This window comes from Oncorhynchus clarkii, chromosome 26 (genome assembly GCF_045791955.1).
Source record: "Oncorhynchus clarkii lewisi isolate Uvic-CL-2024 chromosome 26, UVic_Ocla_1.0, whole genome shotgun sequence".
Taxonomy (NCBI): Eukaryota; Metazoa; Chordata; class Actinopteri; order Salmoniformes; family Salmonidae; genus Oncorhynchus; species Oncorhynchus clarkii.
Window position 1 is genome coordinate 34,203,373 of NC_092172.1, and position 26,246 is coordinate 34,229,618.

Genomic DNA, 26,246 nt, shown 5'->3' on the forward strand with positions numbered 1-26,246 from the left:
GAGGAGACTGCGTGAATCAGGCCTTCATGGTCAAATTGCTGCAAAGAAACCACTACTAAAGGACACCAATAACAAGAAGATACTTGCTTGGACCAAGAAACACGAGCAATGGACATTAGACCGGTGGAAATCGGTCCTTTGGTCTGATGAGTCCAAATTTAAGATTTGGTGGATGGAGAAGGAGGTGTAATGATGTGGGGGTGCTTTGCTGGTGACACTATCTGTGATTTATTTAGAATTCAAGGCACACTTAACAAGCATGGCTAAAATTGAGCACACAGTCATGCAATCTCCGTAGACAAACATTGGCAGTAGAATAGCCCGTACTGAACAGCTCAGTTGACTTTCAACATGGCACCATCATAGGATGCCACCTTTCCAACAAGTCAGTCCGTCACATTTCTGCTCTCTCTATAGCTGCCCCGGTCATCTGTAAGTACTGTTAATGTGAAGTGGAAATGTCTAGGAGCAACAACGGCTCAGCCGCGAAGTGGTAGGCCACACAAGCTCACAGAACGGGACCTCCGAGTGCTGAAGAGTGTAACAATCGTCTGTCCTCGGCTGCAACACTCACTACCGAGTTCCAAACTGCCTCTGGAAGTTACATCAGCACAAGAACTGTTCATCGGGAGCTTCATGAAATGGGTTTCCATGGCCGAGTAACCTAAGATAACCATGTGCAATGCCAAGCGTCGGCTGGAGTGGTGTAAATGAGAATGTGTTCGACGAGCAGGTGTCCCCATACTTTTGGTCATGTAGTGTGTGTGTATATATATATATATGACATTGTTCGCTCTGATATTTCTTCATTTCCTTCTTTTTACTTTATGGATTAAGTGTGTATTGTTTTGTATTGCTAGATCTTATACCTGCACTGTTGGAACTAGAAACACAAGCATTTCAGTGCACCTGTGAAAACATCTGGGAATCTCTGTACGTGACCCATAAACTTTGATTTGACATGCAATCACGCACATATTTGACCCCCACGGTTTCCCACACTGATAGGCTCCCAGCTGGAGGAGATTTGACCCCCAGAAGGCCCCTGGCAGACACCAGCCCTGCATACCTCCTCCTTGGGTTTAGTCCAGCCGGGGCCTGGGCCGATCAGGATAGAAGGCCGGGGGAGGATTCCTGCTTTCAACAACCTCACTCCCCTGGGGTTAAAAGACAGAGCTTTGACTTTAATTGAATGATTTTAACTCAATAACCTTTAGTGTAAATCATCCAATTGACGTTAAAATGACAAGTTATATTTATTTACTTAGGCAAATGGACATTGGTGACTTCAGCAGATTGTTGTATTCAGCCTTCAGCTAGTAGCCTAGCTGCTGGTAAGGTGTTACACTGATTGGATAAAGTACACAAGCATGTTACTAATGGTGCTAGTTTGTCCTGAAGCTACAAACACCTGGATAAGACAGCAGTGAAATGCTTTAGCCATCATATTAAATCCACTGTAGAACCTTTCACAGTTGAATGCACAGAAAAAGGCACCAAAGGCATAAAAGAAAAAAGAATCTGCCTCTGGCTCTCGACGTGAGGTCGAGAGAAAAATATGAAACAAGCAGAATCTAATTCATTCCGTTCATCCCCAAAGAATTGTTCTTTAAAGCCTCTCTTCCTGTGAGAGATATGACAAGGAAACAAAGTCACACATTCTGCCTGAGGGTAAATCTCCTAGCCAATGAGCGCACTATCCTTCCTACCCCTCAGTGTGTGTGTGTGTGTGTGTGTGGTAGGAAGCCATCATATTCATGTACCTGTGCTGTAAAAGCACTCAACCACGAAACACTACAATGCGGCTGATTTATAGAAGTGGGTAACACCAGTTATAATTGATGTCCTACGACAGGGTTTCCCACACACCTCCTGGGTGTGTGTTTTGGTTTTTGCCCCTGGCACTAGACAGCTGATTCAAATAATCAACTAATCATCAAGCTTTGATTATTTGAATCAGCTGTGTAGTGCCAGGGCAAAAACCTAAATATGCAGCTCTTGGGGTCCTTGGAGTTTGGGAAACAGTGCTCTAAGGTGTTTCTTCCCGACTACGACACCACAGGACTAGCATTGGGAAAACACTCCCCTCTGGAAAATAACATGTTGTTTTAGCAAGGTTGTAATCTGACAGTGAGAGGAATGTAGAAAAGTACCCTGCAGAATATACAATTCCTACACATTCCTTCTGAATATGAAGTAGTATCCTTTCAGCACAAAACTCAGTGTTATTGGTCAGGGTTTGGGCTGTGCTGAACCAAACAGAGATGATTTCTCTCACCGGAAGGAGATCTGATGATTATTTTTAGCGCCAGGTTTTCCTGACCATGTGCCCTGACCAGGAAACAGTCCAGGACCTAGTTATGACCATGTGCCCTGACCAGGAAACAGTCCAGGACCTAGTTATGACCATGTGCCCTGACCTGGAAACAGTCCAGGACCTAGTTATGACCATGTGCCCTGACCAGGAAACAGTCCAGGACCTAGTTATGACCATGTTCCCTGACCAGGAAACAGTTCAAGACCTAGTTATGACCATGTGCCCTGACCAGGAAACAGCACAGGACCTAGTTATGACCATGTGCCCTGACCAGGAAACAGTCCAGGACCTAGTTATGACCATGTGCCCTGACCAGGAAACAGTTCAAGACCTAGTTATGACCATGTGCCCTGACCAGGAAACAGCCCAGGACCTAGTTATGACCATGTGCCCTGACCAGGAAACAGTCCAGGACCTAGTTATGACCATGTGCCCTGACCAGGAAACAGTTCAAGACCTAGTTATGACCATGTGCCCTGACCAGGAAACAGTCCAGGACCTAGTTATGACCATGTGTCCTGACCAGAAAAAAACTGCTTACGAGGAAGAAATAACTACATACAGTATGATATCTCCTTCATCATGTATAGTAAATCAACAGTTATCTTTTAAGAGGAAATGCTTGTTCACAGTGCATGTGTGAGATGATGTCGCCCATATGCTTGATTTCTCTGATTTCTCTCCATGTTAGCTCAGTTTCGCACACACCGCACGCACGCTGGCAAGCTCACTTGGTAACACCTCTCCAGAATCTATTTACGAGGTCTTGAATGTACAGGTAGTCAATTATAAATGGCTGCCTGGCCTGCATTCCTACCTGACATGACACGCACTAAGATTAGCCTGTAAATACCTATCTGACATCTGCTAAGCTCTGAAACATTTCTGAGAGAGATAACTAACTAGGGGCGTGGTCTTTCTGTAGCTACATGCACTGGTGTTTGTCTGGCGTCTACCACAGTCTATCATGCCTGATTGTCATAACCTCATAGCTGGTAGCCTGGTGTTTATTTGAAAGTGTCAAGCTGAAGTATTGTTAATGCTGTGCTTTAGAAAGGCATGTCCTTCACACAGCTCTCTGCTCCAGGCCCTGCAATCACCACTGAGATGAGATTTGGAATCTGCCGTGGTGTGTGTGTGGAATCTGCCGTGGTGTGTGTGTGTTAAATCTGCCGTGGTGTGTGTGTGAAATCTGCCGTGATGTGTGTGTGTGAAATCTGCCGTGGTGTGTGTGTGGAATCTGCCGTGGTGTGTGTGTGGAATCTGCCGTGGTGTGTGTGTGGAATCCGCCATGGTGTGTGTGTGGAATCTGCCGTGGTGTGTGTGTGGAATCTGCCGTGGTGTGTGTGTGGAATCTGCCGTGGTGTGTGTGTGGAATCTGCCGTGGTGTGTGTGTGAAATCTGCCGTGTTTGCCAAGGCTGGGTTTTGCGTCTGTCTTTCTGTTTGTCTTATCATTCTCCTGGCTTATCTGGTGTCCTGTGTGAATTTAAGTATGCTCCCTCTAATTCTCCCTTCCCTCCCGGAGGACCTGAGCCCTAGGATCATGCCTCAGGACTACCTGGTCTGATGACTCCGGGCTGTCCCCAGTTCACCTGGTCGTGTTGCTGCTCCAGTTCCAACTGTTCTGCCTGCGGCTAGGGAACCCTGACCTGTTCACCAGATGTGTTACCTGTCCCAGACCTGCTGTTTGACTTTCTCTCCCGCACCTGCTGTCTCGACCTCTGAATGCGTGGCTATGAAAAGCCAGCTGACATTTACTCCTAAAGTGCTGATCTGTTGCATCCTCTACAACCACTGTGATTATTATTCGACCCTGCTGGTCATCTATGAACATTTGAACATCTTGAAGAACAATCTGCCTTAAATGGCCATGTACTCTTATAATCTCCACCTGGCACAGCTAGAAGAGGACTGGCCACCCCTCCGAGTCGGGTTCCTCTCTAGGTTTCTTCCTAGGGAGTTTTTCCTAGCCACCGTGCTTCTACATCTGCATTGCTGGCTGTTTGGGGTTTTAGGCTGAGTTTCTGTATAGCACTTTGTGACATATGCTGATTTAAAAAGGGCTTTATAAATACATGTGATTGATTGCTTGAATAAGTTAAGGGATATGAATACCTTGAAATCTCCGTATGTCATACGTTTGGCTCTCCAGACCCTCAAGGTCATTTTCACATATGAATTTGGTTCCCTGGTGTGTTTGTGACAGTTCTCCAAAATACATTTTGCTTTCAAAAGACCAGAAAATATCACCTTTAGGATGTGATTTGCAAGACACACATTGTACATGACGTTAGCAAGCTAGCTTGTTCACAACGAGCAAAAGGTTCCACTGTCTTCACACTAGGGTCTATCATTCAAGCTCTACAGTAAGATGTCAGGATGTGTGTTTTAAAAGCAACCAGATTCAGTATAGTTACACTGGTGTCAGGAGAACAAGGTCCAAGTAGGTTAAATACACGAGAGCCACCTGAAAACACACACATCCATCTCCTGTGAAGTGTTATTGAATCCTTCCATAAACCCCTCTCACAGTGAAACCCTTTTCAGTGTGCCATCGCCAATATTTTCCTCTCAGACCATTCTTTCAAGCAAAGATTCTGCAACTATGGTGGACGCAGAACCATAGCATTGCATGCGTTCTTAAAGCTGACAAACTCTAAATACAGTAGGGGAAAATAAGTACACCCCCTGGAAAGTTTTTTTATTTGGACAGATGGATATGTAATCTTCACTTCAACACTATTGACAGATAAAGATAACCTAATTTAACAAATGAAACTGAAAGATTATACTTTGTAATCATTTATTCATTACAAAAAAACATCTAAAATAATAAAAAATAAAAAAAGTAAACCCCTAGCTTCAATAGCTGGTGTTGGCTGAAATAACTTAATGTAGCCGTTTCTTGTAACTGTCTATCAGTCTCTTATATTGATTGGGTGGATCCCCCCCCCCCCCCCCTCTTCTTTACAGTGCTGCTTCAACAGTGTTATGTTCGAGGGATTTCATACATGCACGTCCCTCTTCAAGTCCCCCCACAGCATTTCGACAGGATTCAGATCTGGGCTTTGACTAGGCCATTCCATAACCCTCCATTTCTTCTTGTTGAGACATTCTGTTGTAGTTTTGCTTGTGTGTTTTGGATCATTGTCCTGTTGCAAGATCCTTGTTCGGTTCAGCTTCAGCTTCTTGACATATGGCCTCACATTCTCCTCAAGAGTTCTCAGGTAAGATTTGGAATTTATAGTTGACTAAATGATGGCAAGTTGGCCAGGCCCTCAGTCAGCAAAGCAGCCATAAACCATAATTCTACCGCCTCCATGCTTTACGGTTGGTATGAGGTTCTTCTGTTCAAAGGTAGTGTTTTGTTTTTGCCAAAGATGGCCTCTGTCCAGAGCACATTGTTCCAGTAGTTTTGATCTTTACCCAGGTGTTGTCTGGCAAACGTCACTCTGGTCTTGATATTCGTTTTTGAGAGCGGACTTCTTCCTTCCTGACCTCCCATGTAGGGCAAGTTTGTGCAGTCTCTCTTTCTGACACTCATGCACTTTGACATTGATTGTGTCAAGAGAGGCCTGTAGATCCCTTGATGTTACCCTGGGGTTCTTAGAGACTTCTATGAGCATCTTTCGATCAGCTCTTGGGCTGAATTTGGTGGGACGACCTGTCCTAGGTAGATTGGTGGTCTGAAATTTTCTCCATTTGTAGATGATCTGTCGGACAGTGGAACAATGTACTTCGAATTGCTTGGAAATGGATTTGTAATTCCTCCCAGACCCATGGTCATCAGTTATCTTTCTTCTGAGGGTCTCTGAGGTCTTCTGATCTTGGCTGATGTGTTACCATACACCCATATGGTTAATACCAAACCAAGTTTCTAATCTTTATGGAAGGTGGTACACTTCCAAGGTACTCTCTAATGATTTCCTAATCATTTGCACCTGTATTGGTGCACCAGATCCACATTTGAGCCATGATAAAGGTAGGGGTGTACACATTTTTTCTGCATAAGGAAACTGCATTTTTGGTCATTTTAATTGTTTTTTATATTTAACAAATTCTTATTTACAATGATGGCCTAGGAACAGTGGATTAACTGCCTTGTTCAGGGACAGAACGACATATCTTTACCTTGTCAGCTCGGGGATTTGATCTAGCAACCTTTTGGTTACTAGCCCAACGCTCTAACCACTAGGCTACCTGCCGTTAATTGCATAACATTTTCAAAGTACATTTTCTTGTGTTTTTTGTTCCATTGGTTTACATTTATCAATGAATGTGGTTGGAATTTAGCTCAAATGTTCATGTGCCCAAATGTGTAAAAAAATAAAAAGGACCACTTTCCAAAGGGTGTACTTTATCACGACTGTATAAGTCTGGGTACATAACCAGACTAGTAGTACAGCTCGGCTCAGGTCACCTAGTAGGCCTAACAGTAGTGTGACAAGGTCAAGAGAGTGGCTGTATCTAACACGTTTAAAAAGGTTTTCTTACAGTGTCACTTCCTTTTTCAAGTTCAGCAGTGTTTTTTTAATTTGTACCATTTTACCATATCTAGTCATCTCAGTGTTTTTTAAAAAATTTGTACCATTTTACCATATCTAGTCATCTCAGTGTTTAAAAAAAAATGTGTACCATTTTACCATATCTAGTCATCTCAGTGTGTTCGTGAAGGAAAGAGAAAGGAAGAGGTAGCCATTTTACTATTGAAACAGCCATTTTGATGTTCTTTCTGCAGACTCATGTCCCGGTAAGTCCACCAGATCCACCTAAAGGAAAACAGACACACACCCATCTTGTCTTGTGTGAAGTGATAGTGTGGAAAGACAGAGGGACATGCCTGCGAAATCACCACACACAAGTAAGTACTCAAGCACACACACCTTCAGACTGTGAACTATGGGAGAGAGCCCAACTCAGCACCTCCCTCACGTCCACCCTGATTCCTCCCAGAAAGGAAGGGCACTCTGTTGCTACTGGCACTAGGACAGGGCTCGGGAGGACTCCAATGAATGAGTGATAAACACACACATCCTCTCATGACTATATGTTTTGACAAGAAACAGAAACCTCCAGTAGAGACAGACCTAACATATCCCTTGGTAAATCTAATCTTTAGACTAGATTGGAGATCGTCTCCATTACAAAAACACCGGACAAGGATGCGTCTCAAACAATGGCACACTATTACTTGTCGGGAACAATTAGAAATAAAACCTTGTTTCCTCCATGTTCTCCAATGTTCTTCTTGCACTTTATGGTTTTGTGTTTATTATTTCTACACTATATTCCACGAAACAAAAATCTGCCCGGAAACACTTCTTTGATTAGAAGCCACGTAACCAATAAACATTTATTTTCACAAGCACAAAAATGTGTTAAACAAAAATAATGGGTAACATTTACACACTTTTATACAGGTTCCTTAAACTCAATGTACAATTAAGACTAAACTAAATACCATAGTTAAATATGTACTCACATTGCACACATTGATGACACCTACATAAACCTACACAAAAAACAACAGATACTGTGTAAAAGTAACGAGTCAACATAAAAATCACATTATTTACAAAAACATACATTTTTAGATTTTTTTTTTAGTAAAAGGATTCCAGTTGTAGAATCTGTCCCATCAGTCATTAACCAGAGACACGGTACACAATCTATCATTCTGTCCCATCAGTCATTAACCAGAGACACGGTACATAATCTATCATGTAAAAGTTCCCTCGCTATAAAGTAGAATTCAGTCTCTGTTAATAATCAGGAAAGAGAATAATATAATAAAGTTATAAAGTAGAGCAGCGAGAGCCACAAGGATACACTAAACTAGTATATATACTGTACTGCGTTGCTTTGGCGGTATGGCGGTTTTTCCCTTTTTAGCAAGCTGGTGAGTTTTAGCGGTTAGCTTCGATGGAGTGCACTTAAGCATTGTAGCTTAGCGACTTTTGCCGGTGAGTGGAATCTTTATTTTTATTTTTTCTACACAGAATCCTTCTAGACTTCCGTAGGTTTTATCTAGGTGTTATGAACATCACTACATATAGGTATAATTTACAGCATAAAGCTTAATGTAATACTGAGGGAGGAGCAGCAGTGACATACTGTATGATAATATGTATCGATGGTACCAACATTGATCAGCGTGGTGAGTGTCTCTTGGCCTGGAGCAGTTTGGCAGAGTGGAGTGCAAAGTGGATATTGGCAGCTTAAAAGGTGCAATCTGTCATTTTTGTTTCCCCCCCAAAAGTGCTGCCTGCCTCTGCAATGGTTTGCAAACGAAAGGGGGGGGGGGGGTGTCTGCACTGGCTTTGCATTTTTTTACTGCTTCTTGGCATATTTTGTAGTACTTCCAGATGCCACTAGGGGAAATGAACGTTACAGATTGCACCTTTAAATTCACAAGCCTTTGTTAAAAGAACAGGCATCATTTAAGTGAATGAAGAAGACATTATTACAAAGGAAAAGGTCAGCACACCACTAGCAATGTACCAGTCTTCTATAGAACCAACTCTCTTCTCGTAAAGGAAACAGGTATGTGTCAGAGTGTGTTTATGAGAGGGTGCATCTGGACATTCACTGTGTGATAAAGTGTGTGGTGAGGTTGGGGAGCCATGAAGGAACCAGCACATTGTGTTCTATTCCTTTTCCTCTATCAGAGGGTTCTAGTGGAAGAACAGAGCAGTGTTCCATTGATAGAACGTTAAAGGGTTCTACTCGGAGAAGGGAGGGAACATGCCCAGATCAGCAAAGTCTTCAATGTTGTAGTTGGCTGTTCCTTGTGTTGGGTCTCCTGCCATCGGCAACATGTCCTACAGAGAGACAGACGGGGAGGGAGAGAGGAAAGGTCAGGATCAGGGACACAGACTTTCATGTGGAGCCATATCACACAGCACTGTGTACACTGGGCTCAGGCCAGGGAAGGAGAGGAAATAAGCCATTGAAGCCCAGTGTGTCCAAGGTGACCTCTCTTCCTGCCTCTCATACACATGGATTACTGTAGGATATTGGAGCTTGGGATTGGTGTGCATGATACCTGGAAGAGTTAGTGTCTCTCTGTGTTACCTGGAATACTGCTGCCTGGGCGGGGTTAGGGTGCGTCTCTGTTACCTGGAACACCTCTGTCTGGGAGGGATTAGGGTGTGTGTTACCCGGAACACCGCTGTCTGGGAAGTGTTAGGGTGTGTCTCTGTTACCTGGAACACCTCTGTCTGGGAGGGATTAGGGTGTGTGTTACCTGGAACACCTCTGTCTGGGAGGGATAGGGTGTGTCTTACCTGGAACACCGCTGTCTGGGAAGGGTTAGGGTGTGTCTCTGTTACCTGGAACACCTCTGTCTGGGAGGGATTAGGGTGTGTGTTACCTGGAACACCTCTGTCTGGGAGGGATAGGGTGTGTCTTACCTGGAACACCGCTGTCTGGGAAGGGTTAGGGTGTGTCTCTGTTACCTGGAAAACCTCTGTCTTGGAGGGGTTAGGGTGTGTCTCTGTTACCTGGAACACCTCTGTCTGGGAGGGATTAGGGTGTGTGTTACCTGGAACACCGCTGTCTGGGAAGGGTTAGGGTGTGTCTCTGTTACCTGGAACACCTCTGTCTGGGAGGGATTAGGGTGTGTGTTACCTGGAACACCTCTGTCTGGGAGGGATTAGGGTGTGTCTCTTTTACCTGGAACACCTCTGTCTGCGAGGGGTTAGGGTGTATCTCTTTTACCTGGAACACCTCTGTCTGGGAGGGATTAGGGTGTGTGTTACCTGGAACACCTCTGTCTGGGAGGGATTAGGGTGTGTGTTACCTGGAACACCTCTGTCTGGGAGGGGTTAGGGTGTGTGTTACCTGGAACACCTCTGTCTGGGAGGGGATAGGGTGTGTGTTACCTGGAACACCTCTGTCTGGGAGGGGTTAGGGCGTGTGTTACCTGGAACACCTCTGTCTGGGAGGGATTAGGGTGCGCCTCTGTTACCTGGAACACCTCTGTCTGGGAGGGATTAGGGTGTGTGTTACCCGGAACACCGCTGTCTGGGAAGTGTTAGGGTGTGTCTCTGTTACCTGGAACACCTCTGTCTGGGAGGGATTAGGGTGTGTGTTACCTGGAACACCTCTGTCTGGGAGGGATAGGGTGTGTCTTACCTGGAACACCGCTGTCTGGGAAGGGTTAGGGTGTGTCTCTGTTACCTGGAACACCTCTGTCTGGGAGGGATTAGGGTGTGTGTTACCTGGAACACCTCTGTCTGGGAGGGATAGGGTGTGTCTTACCTGGAACACCGCTGTCTGGGAAGGGTTAGGGTGTGTCTCTGTTACCTGGAAAACCTCTGTCTTGGAGGGGTTAGGGTGTGTCTCTGTTACCTGGAACACCTCTGTCTGGGAGGGATTAGGGTGTGTGTTACCTGGAACACCGCTGTCTGGGAAGGGTTAGGGTGTGTCTCTGTTACCTGGAACACCTCTGTCTGGGAGGGATTAGGGTGTGTGTTACCTGGAACACCTCTGTCTGGGAGGGATTAGGGTGTGTGTTACCTGGAACACCTCTGTCTGGGAGGGGTTAGGGTGTGTCTCTTTTACCTGGAACACCTCTGTCTGCGAGGGGTTAGGGTGTATCTCTTTTACCTGGAACACCTCTGTCTGGGAGGGATTAGGGTGTGTGTTACCTGGAACACCTCTGTCTGGGAGGGATTAGGGTGTGTGTTACCTGGAACACCTCTGTCTGGGAGGGGTTAGGGTGTGTGTTACCTGGAACACCTCTGTCTGGGAGGGGATAGGGTGTGTGTTACCTGGAACATCTCTGTCTGGGAGGGGTTAGGGCGTGTGTTACCTGGAACACCTCTGTCTGGGAGGGATTAGGGTGTGTGTTACCTGGAACACCTCTGTCTGGGAGGGGTTAGGGTGTGTGTTACCTGGAACACCTCTGTCTGGGAGGGGTTAGGGTGTGTGTTACCTGGAACACCGCTGTCTGGGAGAGGTTAGGGTGTGTGTTACCTGGAACACCTCTGTCTGGGAGGGGTTAGGGTGTGTGTTACCTGGAACACATCTGTCTGGGAGGGATTAGGGTGTGTGCTACCTGGAACACCTCTGTCTGGGAGGGGTTAGGGTGTGTCTCTGTATAACCTGGAACACCTCTGTCTGGGAGGGGTTAGGGTGTGTGTTACCTGTAACACCTCTGTCTGGGAGGGGTTAGGGCGTGTCTCTGTATTACCTGGAACACCTCTGTCTGGGAAGGGTTGGGGTGAGAGTGTGGCTCTCCTCCCTGTTGGCCATGGTGCTGGTTCTGCCATTGGGACCAGACCTCACTGGGCCGACCCTGGAACTGACCCCCACTCTGACTGCCCTCTCCTGACACATCTAGAGAGAGAGAGGGAGGAGGAGGGGGGGGGAGGAGGGAAGAGAGGTAGGAGGAGAAGGAAGAGAGGTAGGAGGAGAAAGAAGAGAGGTAGGAGGAGGGGGGAGGGAGGGGAGAGAGGTAGGAGGAGAAATAAGAGAGGTAGGAGGAGGGGGGGGGGGGGGGGAGGAGGAGAAAGAAGAGAGGTAGGAGGAGGGGGGAGGGAAGGAGGACGGGAGGAGGAGAAAGAGAGGTAGGAGGAGGGGGGAGAGGGAGGAGGAGAAAGAAGAGAGGTAGGAGGAGGTAGAAGGGGGAGGAGGGAAGAGGGGGAGGAGGAGAAAGAAGAGAGGGAGGAGGAGGTAGAAGGGGGAGGAGGGAAGAGGGGGGAGGAAAAAGAAGAGAGGGAGGAGGAGGTGCAAGGGGGAGGAGGGAAGAGGGGGGGATGAGTGAGAGGGGGAGGAGAAAGAAGAGAGGTAGGAGGAGAGGGAGGAGGAGAGAAGGGGAGGAGGGAGAGGGTGGAGGGGGGAGAAGGAGGAGGAGAGAGGGGGAGGAGGGAGAGGGATGAGGGGGGGAGGAGGGAGAGGGAGGAAAAAGAAGAGAGGCAGGAGGAGGGGAGAGGGAGGAGGGGGAGGGAGGAGAGAGGGGGAGGAGGAGAAAGTAGAGAGGTAGGAGGAGGGAGGAGGAAGAGGAGGGAGGAGGAGGGAGAGGGAGGAGGAGGGAGAGGGAGGAGGAGGAGGAGGGAGAGGGAGGAGGAGGGGGAGAGACACAGTGAACAGTCAGCAACACATTGCGTAAGTGTGAGGTGACCCTTCACCACCTTTGGTGTTCAGATAGAATACAGTCATCAATGTTCTCTGTTCCCTACAGGCCCAACACTAATACATGTCTACATGCCAAATGGCCCCCTGTCCCCTATATAGTGCTATATATAGACAGCCCTGATCAAAAGTAGTCCACTATGTAGGGAATAATATATATCTCCCTCAGGGGAGAGGTTAGAGATGCTGTTAGGAATGTTTCTGGAGAGCTGGATGCCAGCACCAACATGCAGGTCTGCATTCATGTATATAGATAGACATGTACTTTTTATTTATGTGTATATATATATATATATATATATATATATATATATATATATATATATATATATATATATACATACATACACACACACACACACACACACACACACACACACACACACACACACACACACACACACACACACACACACACACACACACACACACACACACACACACACACACACACCTCCCTATCCCATAAATAAAACGGCTACATACCACGACAGGGGAAAGTGATGCAGTAGCTAGTAAGGCTGTAAAACCAATGTTTTATCTTGCTGACGTCATAAACAGCTTTGAAGTCTTGACCTGACTAGTCAATAAATCCTTATCTGAGAGGTTCAGAGGGGAGAGCCACCGCTGTTGGCTTCCTAGAGGGACATGTCATTTATCAAATACAAATCAGTGTTTGGGGTGTGTTTGTGTTCCTGTACCACTAATGTAACGAGGAAGACATCCTACTCATAAATGTATTGATATTTCACCTAGGTGTTCCTAACCAACAATACTGTGACTGTAGAAACACCATGATGTCAAACCACTGCACAGAGACACAGAGTGCAGTAGCTAGTAAGGCTGTAAAACCAATGTTTTAGTGTCATAAACATAAGTCACTGACTAGTCAATAAATCCTTATCTGAGAGGTTCAGAGGGGAGAGCCACCGCTGTTGGCTTCCTAGAGGGACATGTCATTTATCAAATACAAATCAGTGTTTGGGGTGTGTTTGTGTTCCTGTACCACTAATGTAACGAGGAAGACATCCTACTCATAAATGTATTGATCTGCTGAGTGTACCCAAGGTGTCTGATATTTCACCTAGGTGTTCCTAACCAACAATACTGTGACTGTAGAAACACCATGATGTCAAACCACTGCACAGAGACACAGACCATGAAGTGATATAACACCAGTCTAACCACTGCACAGAGACACAGACCATGAAGTGATATAACACCAGTCTAACCACTGCACAGAGACACGGACCATGAAGTGATATAACACCAGTCTAACCACTGCACAGAGACACAGACCATGAAGTGATATAACACCAGTCTAACCATTTTTCCAACAATTGTTTACAGACAGATTATTTCACTTATAATTCACTGTATCACAATTCCAGTGGGTCATACACTAAGTTGACTGTGCCTTTAAAAAGCTTGGAAAATTCCAGAAAATGATGTCATGGCTTTAGAAGCTTCTGATAGGCTAATTGACATAATTTCAGTCAATAGGAGGTTTACCTGTGGATGTATTTCAAGGCCTACCTTCAAACTCAGTGCCTCTTTGCTTGTAGGCCTGGGTAATAAACTGAGTTATGTGGTATGATGTATTGGGGGCATGTAAATTACACGTTCCTCCAAGATGGAATATTAAAGACAGTGAGATATCTAAGTTACATGTTCCTCCAAGATGGAATATTAAAGACAGGGAGATATCTAAGTTACATGTTCCTCCAAGATGGAATATTAAAGACAGGGAGATATCTAAGTTACACGTTCCTCCAAGATGGAATATTAAAGACAGTGAGATATCTAAGTTACATGTTCCTCCAAGATGGAATATTAAAGACAGGGAGATATCTAAGTTACATGTTCCTCCAAGATGGAATATTAAAGACAGGGAGATATCTAAGTTACATGTTCCTCCAAGATGGAATATTAAAGACAGGGAGATATCTAAGTTACATGTTCCTCCAAGATGGAATATTAAAGACAGGGAGATATCTAAGTTACATGTTCCTCCAAGATGGAATATTAAAGACAGGGAGATATCTAAGTTACACGTTCCTCCAAGATGGAATATTAAAGACAGGGAGATATCTAAGTTACATGTTCCTCCAAGATGGAATATTAAAGACAGTGAGATATCTAAGTTACATGTTCCTCCAAGATGGAATATTAAAGACAGGGAGATATCTAAGTTACATGTTCCTCCAAGATGGAATATTAAAGACAGTGAGATATCTAAGTTACATGTTCCTCCAAGATGGAATATTAAAGACAGTGAGATATCTAAGTTACATGTTCCTCCAAGATGGAATATTAAAGACAGGGAGATATCTAAGTTACATGTTCCTCCAAGATGGAATATTAAAGACAGTGAGATATCTAAGTTACATGTTCCTCCAAGATGGAATATTAAAGACAGGGAGATATCTAAGTTACATGTTCCTCCAAGATGGAATATTAAAGACAGGGAGATATCTAAGTTACATGTTCCTCCAAGATGGAATATTAAAGACAGGGAGATATCTAAGTTACACGTTCCTCCAAGATGGAATATTAAAGACAGGGAGATATCTAAGTTACATGTTCCTCCAAGATGGAATATTAAAGACAGGGAGATATCTAAGTTACATGTTCCTCCAAGATGGAATATTAAAGACAGGGAGATATCTAAGTTACATGTTCCTCCAAGATGGAATATTAAAGACAGGGAGATATCTAAGTTACATGTTCCTCCAAGATGGAATATTAAAGACAGGGAGATATCTAAGTTACATGTTCCTCCAAGATGGAATATTAAAGACAGGGAGATATCTAAGTTACATGTTCCTCCAAGATGGAATATTAAAGACGGAGATATCTAAGTTACATGTTCCTCCAAGATGGAATATTAAAGACAGTGAGATATCTAAGTTACACGTTCCTCCAAGATGGAATATTAAAGACAGGGAGATATCTAAGTTACATGTTCCTCCAAGATGGAATATTAAAGACAGGGAGATATCTAAGTTACGTGGACGTATGCGCACACACACGCGCACAGACTGCTACTCGCACGTGCTCACCCACACACACATCTATGGATGCATGCACACACACAGAGCATTGAGGAGTGGCCTGGCTGTGTCCCACTGTGATGACCTCACACACAGAGCATTGAGGAGCGGCTGTGTCCCACTGTGATGCCCTCACACACAGAGCATTGAGGAGCGGCCTGGCTGTCCCACTGTGATGACCTCACACACAAAGCATTGAGGAGCGGCTGTGTCCCACTGTGATGACCTCACACACAGAGCATTGAGGAGCGACTGTGTCCCACTGTGGTGACCTTACACACAGAGCATCGAGGAGCGACTGTGTCCCACTGTGATGACCTCACACACAGAGCATTGAGGAGCGACTGTGTCCCACTGTGATGACCTCACACACACAGCATTGAGGAGCGACTGTGTCCCACTGTGATGACCTCACACACAGAGCATTGAGGAGCGACTGTGTCCCACTGTGATGACCTCACACACAGAGCATTGGGGAGCGACTGTGTCCCACTGTGATGACCTCACACACTCTCACAAGTGAGAAACACAGCAGCAGTCGTTCCACTTCATTTCCTCTCTCCTCTCTACAGACAGACACCTACTGAGCCAGACAGACACACAGGGAGACAAATACTGTCTGGTGCACTAACACACTGCATGACACCCTGTAGGGGGATGATTTCAGAGCTATGAGTTCTCTCTGTGTGTGTGTGTGTGTGTGTGTGTGTGTGTGTGTATGAGTGGGGGGTCTCTCCACATTAAACAGAAGTGGATTGATAAGCTCTACAATATATCCCCTAGCATAACTCATATCCTGCTGCTGAGAGAGATGACCATAAACACACTCCTCAGCACACGGAACCTTGACAGTTTATCTCCGTAAATAATGAGGGAGGGAGGAACGCGAGCAGAAATAAAGGAGAGAGGAACGATTAGTCAGACGAGCGGAGGGATGATTGTTTGTTTATAGAATGGAAACAAATCGGTAAATGACTGACAAAGTAAACAAACGCAACAATAAAGGGAAATGACAAAACACACAACGACAGAGGAAATGAGAAGTGCTGGGAAACAGATCGGCTGTAATTCACTTCTATTTCTTAATATCTCTCCTCACCTCTATCTCTGCACCAAGACTAGCCCGGAGGAGAGAGAGAGACAGAAGGACAAAGGGAGAGTATGTGTGTTAGAAGGATAGAGGACTAGTCCATTAGTGTAATGATTGTCCATTAAAAGCTCATCAGATGGTCATGGATAGACCAGACACCCATTCCCCCCAGCTGAGAGAGATTAAGAAAAAGACAGGAGAGAGAGAAAGAGGGAGGAGAGAGAAAGAGGGAGGAGAGAGAAAGAGAGAGGACAAAGAAATAGGGAGAGAGAGACAGAGAGGATAGAGAGACAGAGAGGACAGAGAAGAGAGAGACACAGATCTATGATGCCCTGAGATGTGCCACTACTACTAATACATTCTAATACACTATTTAAATGCACAAGCTAGATGTTCTGCCCCAACAGTAAAGTATAGCCTGGACAGATTCTGGACGACTGAGGGGGAGAGATTTATGAAAGTGCTGCCGTCTGTTCTACTCCATTTTTAATGTCTCATATGTAACGACAGCAACATCTGTCATCAAAAACACTGCTTTCCCCCTGTAGCTGCTGAATATCTGCTGTGGATTCCATTCCTCTTGGTTGGACTGCAAGGCAACCCCAGCACATAGTACGATTAGCTTTGACCTTTAACCTCTACCCTAGTCCAATGGAGATAGTCAGTGCACAGCCCACATGGAGAGGTTTAGGTATGTTACCAGGTTTCCTTTGTGGAGATGGTACATTGCTAAAACATGACCTCACTTTACATAACATATCCCAAAAGACAAGGACGTACACTGTACTGTCAACACTTCACTTCTAAAATCACCCTAAAGGATATGTTTTCATATTTGTGCACACACACACACACACACACACACAGGAATGTTTTCACATTCCTGTGTGTGTGTGTGTGTGTGTGTGTGCACAAATATGTTTGGGTAACCTCATTTGGCGTGCCTGGGATCCTCTCACCCGATCTGAAGTCATGGGGTGAAAGGGGTAATGGCTGTGTGTGTGTGTGTTAAACGTGCTGTGTGTATGTGTTAAACGTGCTGTGTGTGTGTGTGTTAAACGTGCTGTGCGTGTGTGTTAAACGTGCTGTGTGTGTGTGTGTTAAACGTGCTGTGTGTGTGTGTTTTAAACGTGCTGTGTGTGTGTTAAACGTACTGTGTGTGTGTGTGTGTGTTAAACGTGCTGTGTGTGTGTTAAACGTACTGTGTGTGTGTGTGTGTGTGTGTGTGTTAAACGTGGAGTGTGTGTGTGTGTTAAACGTGCTGTGTGTGTGTGTGTTAAACGTGCTGTGTGTGTGTGTTAAACGTGCTGTGTGTGTGTGTGTTAAACGTGCTGTGTGTGTGTGTGTTAAACGTGCTGTGTGTGTGGATGTTAAACGTGCTGTGTGTGTGTGTTTTAAACGTGCTGTGTGTGTGTTAAACGTACTGTGTGTGTGTGTGTGTGTGTGTTAAACGTGCTGTGTGTGTTAAACGTACTGTGTGTGTGTGTGTGTGTGTTAAACGTGGAGTGTGTGTGTGTTAAATGTGCTGTGTGTGTGTGTGTGTTAAACGTGCTGTGTGTGTGTTAAACGTGCTGTGTGTGTGGATGTTAAACGTGCTGTGTGTGTGTGTTTTAAACGTGCTGTGTGTGTGTTAAACGTACTGTGTGTGTGTGTGTGTGTGTGTTAAACGTGCTGTGTGTGTTAAACGTACTGTGTGTGTGTGTGTGTGTGTGTGTGTTAAACGTGGAGTGTGTGTGTGTTAAATGTGCTGTGTGTGTGTGTGTGTTAAACGTGCTGTGTGTGTGTTAAACGTGCTGTGTGTGTGTGTGTTAAACGTGCTGTGTGTGTGTTAAACGTACTGTGTGTGTGTGTGTGTGTGTGTGTGTGTGTGTGTGTGTGTGTGTTAAACGTGGAGTGTGTGTGTGTTAAACGTGCTGTGTGTGTGTGTGTTAAACGTGCTGTGTGTGTGTGTGTGTTAAACGTGCTGTGTGTGTGGATGTTAAACGTGCTGTGTGTGTGTGTTTTAAACGTGCTGTGTGTGTGTTAAACGTACTGTGTGTGTGTGTGTGTGTGTGTTAAACGTGCTGTGTGTGTGTTAAACGTACTGTGTGTGTGTGTGTGTGTGTTTTAAACGTGGAGTGTGTGTGTGTTAAACGTGCTGTGTGTGTGTGTGTTAAACGTGCTGTGTGTGTGTGTGTGTTAAACGTGCTGTGTGTGTGGATGTTAAATATACGTAAAGTAGATTCAGCCAGTGAAGTGTTAAGAGGAGAGAAACATGCCACATTAATGAAGACCCACTGCTGTCCCACAGGGATGTTAGAATGTCAGACAGAATGTTAAGAGGTAAGTTGGCATGTCACTATAGCAGTCTGATGATACGGACCGACACCTGACAAGTAGAAAAAACATACACACACACACACACACACACACACACACACACACACACACACACACACACACACACACACACACACACACACACACACACACACACACACACACACACACACACGTTCAGCCAAGCAGACACAGGCTATGAGGACAAGAACAGACATTTCCAATTCCTACTATTTTCAGGCTTTTTCAAGAGAACACTGTGAAAGCCTCAACATGAACCCAAGCGGCCAATCATGAAAGACTGTCCCAGGCGTTGAATTCAACTCCTCAGAGAAGTGCTTGGCAGGAACAAAGACTGCACCAAAACCTGTAGGTTAGGACCCGGGTTTGTAGGTTAGGACCCAGGTTTGTAGGTTAGGACCCAGGTTTGTAGGTTAGGACCCAGGTTTGTAGGTTAGGGCCCAGGTTTGTAGGTTAGGGCCCAGGTTTGTAGGTTAGGACCCAGGTTTGTAGGTTAGGGCCCAGGTTTGTAGGTTAGGACCCAGGTTTGTAGGTTAGGGCCCAGGTTTGTAGGTTAGGGCCCAGGTTTGTAGGTTAGGACCCAGGTTTGTAGGTTAGGACCCAGGTTTGTAGGTTAGGACCCAGGTTTGTAGGTTAGGACCCAGGTTTGTAGGTTAGGACCCAGGTTTGTAGGTTACGGCCCAGGTTTGTAGGTTACGGCCCAGGTTTGTAGGTTAGGGCCCAGGTTTGTAGGTTAGGGCCCAGGTTTGTAGGTTAGGACCCAGGTTTGTAGGTTAGGACCCAGGTTTGTAGGTTAGGACCCAGGTTTGGTTAAGTAACTTTCCCCAAATTCCCAAGGTTTCCAGAAATCCCGATTGGAAGTTTCCCAGAATCAAGAGGGAATGAGCAGGAAATCCAGGAATCGTACAACCAGGATTTCTGGAAAACTTGGGAATGTACGGAATATTTTGCAAACCTAGCAGGGTATAAACAGTACGTATGTACAGTATATAAACAGTATATATATATAAACAGTATTTAAAAAGTTTGGGGTCACTTAGAAATATATTTGTTTTTGAAAGAAAAGCAATTTTTTGTGTCCATTAAAATAACATCAAATTGATCAGAAATACAGTGTAGACATTGTTAATGTTGTAAATGACTATTGTAGCTGGAAACGGCTGATTTTTTATGGAATATCTACATAGGTGTACAGAGGCCCATTATCAGCAACCATCACTCCTGTGTTCCAATGGCATGTTGTGTTAGCTAATCCAAGTTTATCATTTTAAAAGGCTAATTGATCATTAGAAAACCCTTGCAATTGTGTTAGCACAGCTGAAAACTGTTGTTCTGATTAAAGAAGCAATAAAACTGGCCTTCTTTAGACATGTTGAGTATCTGGAGCATCAGCATTAGTGGGTTCAATTACAGGCTCAAAATGGCCAGAAACTTCTGAAACTCGTCAGTCTATTCTTGTTCTGTGAAATTATGGCTATTCCATGTGAGAAATTGCCAAAGAACTGAAGATATCGTACAACACTGTGTACTACTCCCTTCACAGAAGAGTGCAAACTGTCCCACAGAGGAGTGGGAGGCCCCGGTGCACAACTGAGCAAGAGGACAAGTACATTAGTGTGTCTAGCTGAGAAACAGACGCCTCACAAGTTCTCAACTGGCAGCTTCATTAAATAGTACCCACAAAACACCAGTCTCAACGTCAACAGTAAAGAGGCGACTCTGGGATGCTGCCCTTCTAGGCAGAGTTCCTCTGTCCAGTGTCAACGTCAACAGTGAAGAGGCGACTCTGGGATGCTGCCCTTCTAGGCAGAGTTCCTCTGTCCAGTGTCTGTGTTCTTTTGCTCATCTTAATCTTTTATTTTTATTGGCCAGTCTGAGATATGGCTTTTTCTTTGCAACTCTGCCTAAAAGGCCAGCATCCCAGTATGAAAGGCCAGCATCCCAGTATGAAAGGCCAGCATCCCAGAGTATGTACACACACACACCCTTTGATGTTATCACTGATCAAACATGATTGGATAAATCCTGGAAGAGAATGAGACAAACATCTTTTTGATGGAATGCTTTGCTGTGATTGGCTGGTGCTTACCGAACGCCGTGCTCCGGTTAGCCAGTCCAGAGTAGGCATTGCCGCTGGGCGATGAGGTGGCAGGGGAGGACAGGGGGCTATAGGAAGATGGGTCTCCTTGGTAACTGTGGCCGGAGCCTATCCCAAACGGACTGGACTGGGCCTTAGTGGACTGGATAAAGAGAGAGAGAAGGAAAAAGAGTTGAGTGTGTGTGTTTTACTAGACTAGCAGAGAGACGCGTGTGTTTTACTAGACTAGCAGAGAGACGTGTGTGTTGTACTAGACTAGCAGAGAGATGTGTGTGTTTTACTAGACTAGCAGAGACGTGTGTGTTGTACTAGACTAGCAGAGAGACGTGTGTGTTGTACTAGACTAGCAGAGAGACGTGTGTGTTTTACTAGACTAGCAGAGAGACTTGTGTGTTTTACTAGACTAGCAGAGAGACGTGTGTGTTGTACTAGACTAGCAGAGAGACGTGTGTGTTTTACTAGACTAGCAGAGAGACGTGTGTGTTGTACTAGACTAGCAGAGAGACGTGTGTGTTGTACTAGACTAGCAGAGAGACGTGTGTGTTGTACTAGACTAGCAGAGAGACGTGTGTGTTTTTACTAGACTAGCAGAGAGACGTGTGTGTTGTACTAGACTAGCAGAGAGACGTGTGTGTTTTACTAGACTAGCAGAGACGTGTGTGTTGTACTAGACTAGCAGAGACGTGTGTGTTGTACTAGACTAGCAGAGACGTGTGTGTTGTACTAGACTAGCAGAGACGTGTGTGTTTTTACTAGACTAGCAGAGAGACATGTGTGTTGTACTAGACTAGCAGAGAGACGCGTGTGTTGTACTAGACTAGCAGAGAGACGTGTGTGTTGTACTAGACTAGCAGAGACGTGTGTGTTGTACTAGACTAGCAGAGAGACGTGTGTGTTTTACTAGACTAGCAGAGAGACGTGTGTGTTGTACTAGACTAGCAGAGAGACGTGTGTGTTGTACTAGACTAGCAGAGAGACGTGTGTGTTGTACTAGACTAGCAGAGAGACGTGTGTGTTGTACTAGAATAGCAGAGAGACGTGTGTTGTACTAGACTAGCAGAGACGTGTGTGTTGTACTAGACTAGCAGAGAGACGTGTGTGTTTTACTAGAATAGCAGAGAGACGTGTGTGTTGTACTAGACTAGCAGAGAGACGTGTGTGTTGTACTAGACTAGCAGAGAGACGTGTGTGTTTTACTAGACTAGCAGAGAGACGTGTGTGTTGTACTAGACTAGCAGAGAGACGTGTGTGTTGTACTAGACTAGCAGAGAGACGTGTGTGTTGTACTAGACTAGCAGAGAGACGTGTGTGTTGTACTAGAATAGCAGAGAGACGTGTGTGTTTTACTAGACTAGCAGAGACGTGTGTGTTTTACTAGACTAGCAGAGAGACGTGTGTGTTGTACTAGACTAGCAGAGAGACGTGTGTGTTTTACTAGACTAGCAGAGAGACGTGTGTGTTTTACTAGACTAGCAGAGAGACATGTGTGTTGTACTAGACTAGCAGAGAGACGTGTGTGTTTTACTAGAATAGCAGAGAGACATGTGTGTTGTACTAGAGTAGCAGAGACGTGTGTGTTGTACTAGACTAGCAGAGAGACGTGTGTGTTGTACTAGACTAGCAGAGACGTGTGTGTTGTACTAGACTAGCAGAGACGTGTGTGTTGTACTAGAATAGCAGAGAGACATGTGTGTTGTACTAGACTAGCAGAGAGATGTGTGTGTTGTACTAGACTAGCAGAGAGATGTGTGTGTTTTACTAGACTAGCAGAGAGATGTGTGTGTTGTACTAGACTAGCAGAGAGACGTGTGTGTTGTACTAGACTAGCAGAGAGATGTGTGTGTTTTACTAGACTAGCAGAGAGATGTGTGTGTTGTACTAGACTAGCAGAGAGACTTGTGTTGTACTAGACTAGCAGAGAGATGTGTGTGTTGTACTAGACTAGCAGAGAGACGTGTGTGTTGTACTAGACTAGCAGAGAGATGTGTCTGTTGTACTAGACTAGCAGAGAGACGTGTGTGTTGTACTAGAATAGCAGAGAGACATGTGTGTTGTACTAGAATAGCAGAGACGTGTGTGTCGTGTGTGTTGTACTAGAATAGCAGAGAGACATGTGTGTTGTACTAGACTAGCAGAGACGTGTGTGTTGTACTAGACTAGCAGAGAGACGTGTGTGTTGTACTAGACTAGCAGAGAGACGTGTGTGTTGTACTAGAATAGCAGAGAGACATGTGTGTTGTACTAGACTAGCAGAGACGTGTGTGTTGTACTAGACTAGCAGAGAGACTTGTGTTGTACTAGACTAGCAGAGAGACGTGTGTGTTGTACTAGACTAGCAGAGAGACGTGTGTGTTGTACTAGACTAGCAGAGAGATGTGTGTGTTTTACTAGACTAGCAGAGACGTGTGTGTTGTACTAGACTAGCAGAGAGACGTGTGTGTTGTACTAGACTAGCAGAGACGTGTGTGTTTTTACTAGACTAGCAGAGAGACATGTGTGTTGTACTAGACTAGCAGAGAGACGTGTGTGTTGTACTAGACTAGCAGAGAGATGTGTGTGTGTTGTACTAGACTAGCAGAGAGATGTGTGTGTTTTACTAGACTAGCAGAGAGATGTGTGTGTTGTACTAGACTAGCAGAGAGACGTGTGTGTTGTACTAGACTAGCAGAGAGACGTGTGTGTTGTACTAGAATAGCAGAGAGACATGTGTGTTTTACTAGACTAGCAGAGAGACGTGTGTGAGTGTGTTACTGGTGTAGGTTGAGAAGACAAATGAGCCTGCTAAACACCATATGCTCAACACACTCCCCTTAGCACGCATGTCGTGTGGTCCGATATGCAGATCAGAGAAAACACACCCACCCACCCACCCACCCACCCACCCACCCACCCACCCACCCACACACACACACACACACACACACACACACACACACACACACACACACACACACACACACACACACACACACACACACACACACACACACACACACACACACACACACACACACACACACCATTACCAGGCTCTGCTGATGAGATTCACTGAAGCGAGGAGAAAGAGAGAGAGAATCTGCATAGCGACCACTGAAACGCATTTCATTAGAAATGCTAATGATGCTATTGGCTAGCAGTAGAGGATTCCTGTTGTCAACCAAAGCAGAGGTGCCTACATTCTGTAGTAGCTATGGGAGTCCGTGTGTGATCAGTGTGTCGTCTGCCTGACTAGAAAACACCTACAACACCTAGGCATTTGATCTGGAATGGAACCAAGTCTGGAGTGATTCTACAGATATTTATACAGTTTCAGATTTCTGGATTCTGTCTGACTCTACTCACAACACAAATCATCTCTGCTACATGTTCAGGTCTGTGTGTTTTACCTGGCCTGAGAAGGTAGGGTCTGTTGTTAGTCCTGTGTGTGAGAGACCTGGCCTGAGAAGGTAGGGTTTGTTGTTAGTCCTGTGTGTGAGAGACCTGGCCTGAGAAGGTAGGGTCTGTTGTTAGTCCTGTGTGTGTTTTACCTGGCCTGAGAAGGTAGGGTCTGTTGTTAGTCCTGTGTGTGAGAGACCTGGCCTGAGAAGGTAGGGTTTGTTGTTAGTCCTGTGTGTGAGAGACCTGGCCTGAGAAGGTAGGGTCTGTTGTTAGTCCTGTGTGTGAGAGACCTGGCCTGAGAAGGTAGGGTCTGTTGTTAGTCCTGTGTTTGTTTTACCTGGCCTGAGAAGGTAGGGTCTGTTGTTAGTCCTGTGTGTGAGAGACCTGGCCTGAGAAGGTAGGGTCTGTTGTTAGTCCTGTGTGTGTTTTACCTGGCCTGAGAAGGTAGGGTCTGTTGTTAGTCCTGTGTGTGAGAGACCTGGCCTGAGAAGGTAGGGTCTGTTGTTAGTCCTGTGTGTGTTTTACCTGGCCTGAGAAGGTAGGGTCTGTTGTTAGTCCTGTGTGTGTTTTACCTGGCCTGAGAAGGTAGGGTCTGTTGTTAGTCCTGTGTGTGAGAGACCTGGCCTGAGAAGGTAGGGTCTGTTGTTAGTCCTGTGTGTGTTTTACCTGGCCTGAGAAGGTAGGGTCTGTTGTTAGTCCTGTGTGTGAGAGACCTGGCCTGAGAAGGTAGGGTCTGTTGTTAGTCCTGTGTGTGAGAGACCTGGCCTGAGAAGGTAGGGTCTGTTGTTAGTCCTGTGTGTGAGAGACCTGGCCTGAGAAGGTAGGGTCTGTTGTTAGTCCTGTGTGTGAGAGACCTGGCCTGAGAAGGTAGGGTCTGTTGTTAGTCCTGTGTGTGTTTTACCTGGCCTGAGAAGGTAGGGTCTGTTGTTAGTCCTGTGTGTGTTTTAAATGGCCTGAGAAGGTAGGGTCTGTTGTTAGTCATGTGTGTGAGAGACCTGGCCTGAGAAGGTAGGGTCTGTTGTTAGTCCTGTGTGTGAGAGACCTGGCCTGAGAAGGTAGGGTCTGTTGTTAGTCCTGTGTGTGAGAGACCTGGCCTGAGAAGGTAGGGTCTGTTGTTAGTCCTGTGTGTGAGAGACCTGGCCTGAGAAGGTATGGTCTGTTGTTAGTCCTGTGTGTAAGAGACCTGGCCTGAGAAGGTAGGGTCTGTTGTTAGTCCTGTGTGTGAGAGACCTGGCCTGAGAAGGTAGGGTCTGTTGTTAGTCCTGTGTGTGAGAGACCTGGCCTGAGAAGGTAGGGTCTGTTGTTAGTCCTGTGTGTGTTTTAAATGGCCTGAGAAGGTAGGGTCTGTTGTTAGTCCTGTGTGTGTTTTACCTGGCCTGAGAATGTAGGGTCTGTTGTTAGTCCTGTGTGTGAGAGACCTGGCCTGAGAAGGTAGGGTCTGTTGTTAGTCCTGTGTGTGAGAGACCTGGCCTGAGAAGGTAGGGTCTGTTGTTAGTCCTGTGTGTGAGAGACCTGGCCTGAGAAGGTATGGTCTGTTGTTAGTCCTGTGTGTGTTTTACCTGGCCTGAGAAGGTAGGGTCTGTTGTTAGTCCTGTGCGTGAGAGACCTGGCCTGAGAAGGTATGGTCTGTTGTTAGTCCTGTGTGTGAGAGACCTGGCCTGAGAAGGTAGGGTCTGTTGTTAGTCCTGTGCGTGAGAGACCTGGCCTGAGAAGGTAGGGTCTGTTGTTAGTCCTGTGTGTGAGAGACCTGGCCTGAGAAGGTAGGGTCTGTTGTTAGTCCTGTGTGTGAGAGACCTGGCCTGAGAAGGTATGGTCTGTTGTTAGTCCTGTGT

The 26,246-nt window shown here is 45.6% G+C and overlaps 1 protein-coding gene across 4 annotated transcripts in view; it reads right to left on the reverse strand.

The window, feature by feature from the left end:
• Window positions 1–7,640: 7,640 nt before the first annotated feature.
• Window positions 7,641–26,246, reverse strand: part of LOC139384403 (aryl hydrocarbon receptor nuclear translocator 2) — a 96,936-nt gene continuing 78,330 nt past the window's right edge. For all 4 annotated transcript variants that reach the window (XM_071129161.1, XM_071129160.1, XM_071129159.1 and 1 more), the window contains 3 exons: window positions 21,028–21,178; window positions 11,515–11,660; window positions 7,641–9,139 (listed from right to left, as the gene is read on the reverse strand). In XM_071129161.1, coding sequence (XP_070985262.1) covers window positions 9,041–9,139; window positions 11,515–11,660; window positions 21,028–21,178 — 396 coding nt within the window. In that variant the 3' untranslated portion in view covers window positions 7,641–9,040. The remainder of the gene's footprint in view (window positions 9,140–11,514; window positions 11,661–21,027; window positions 21,179–26,246) is intronic.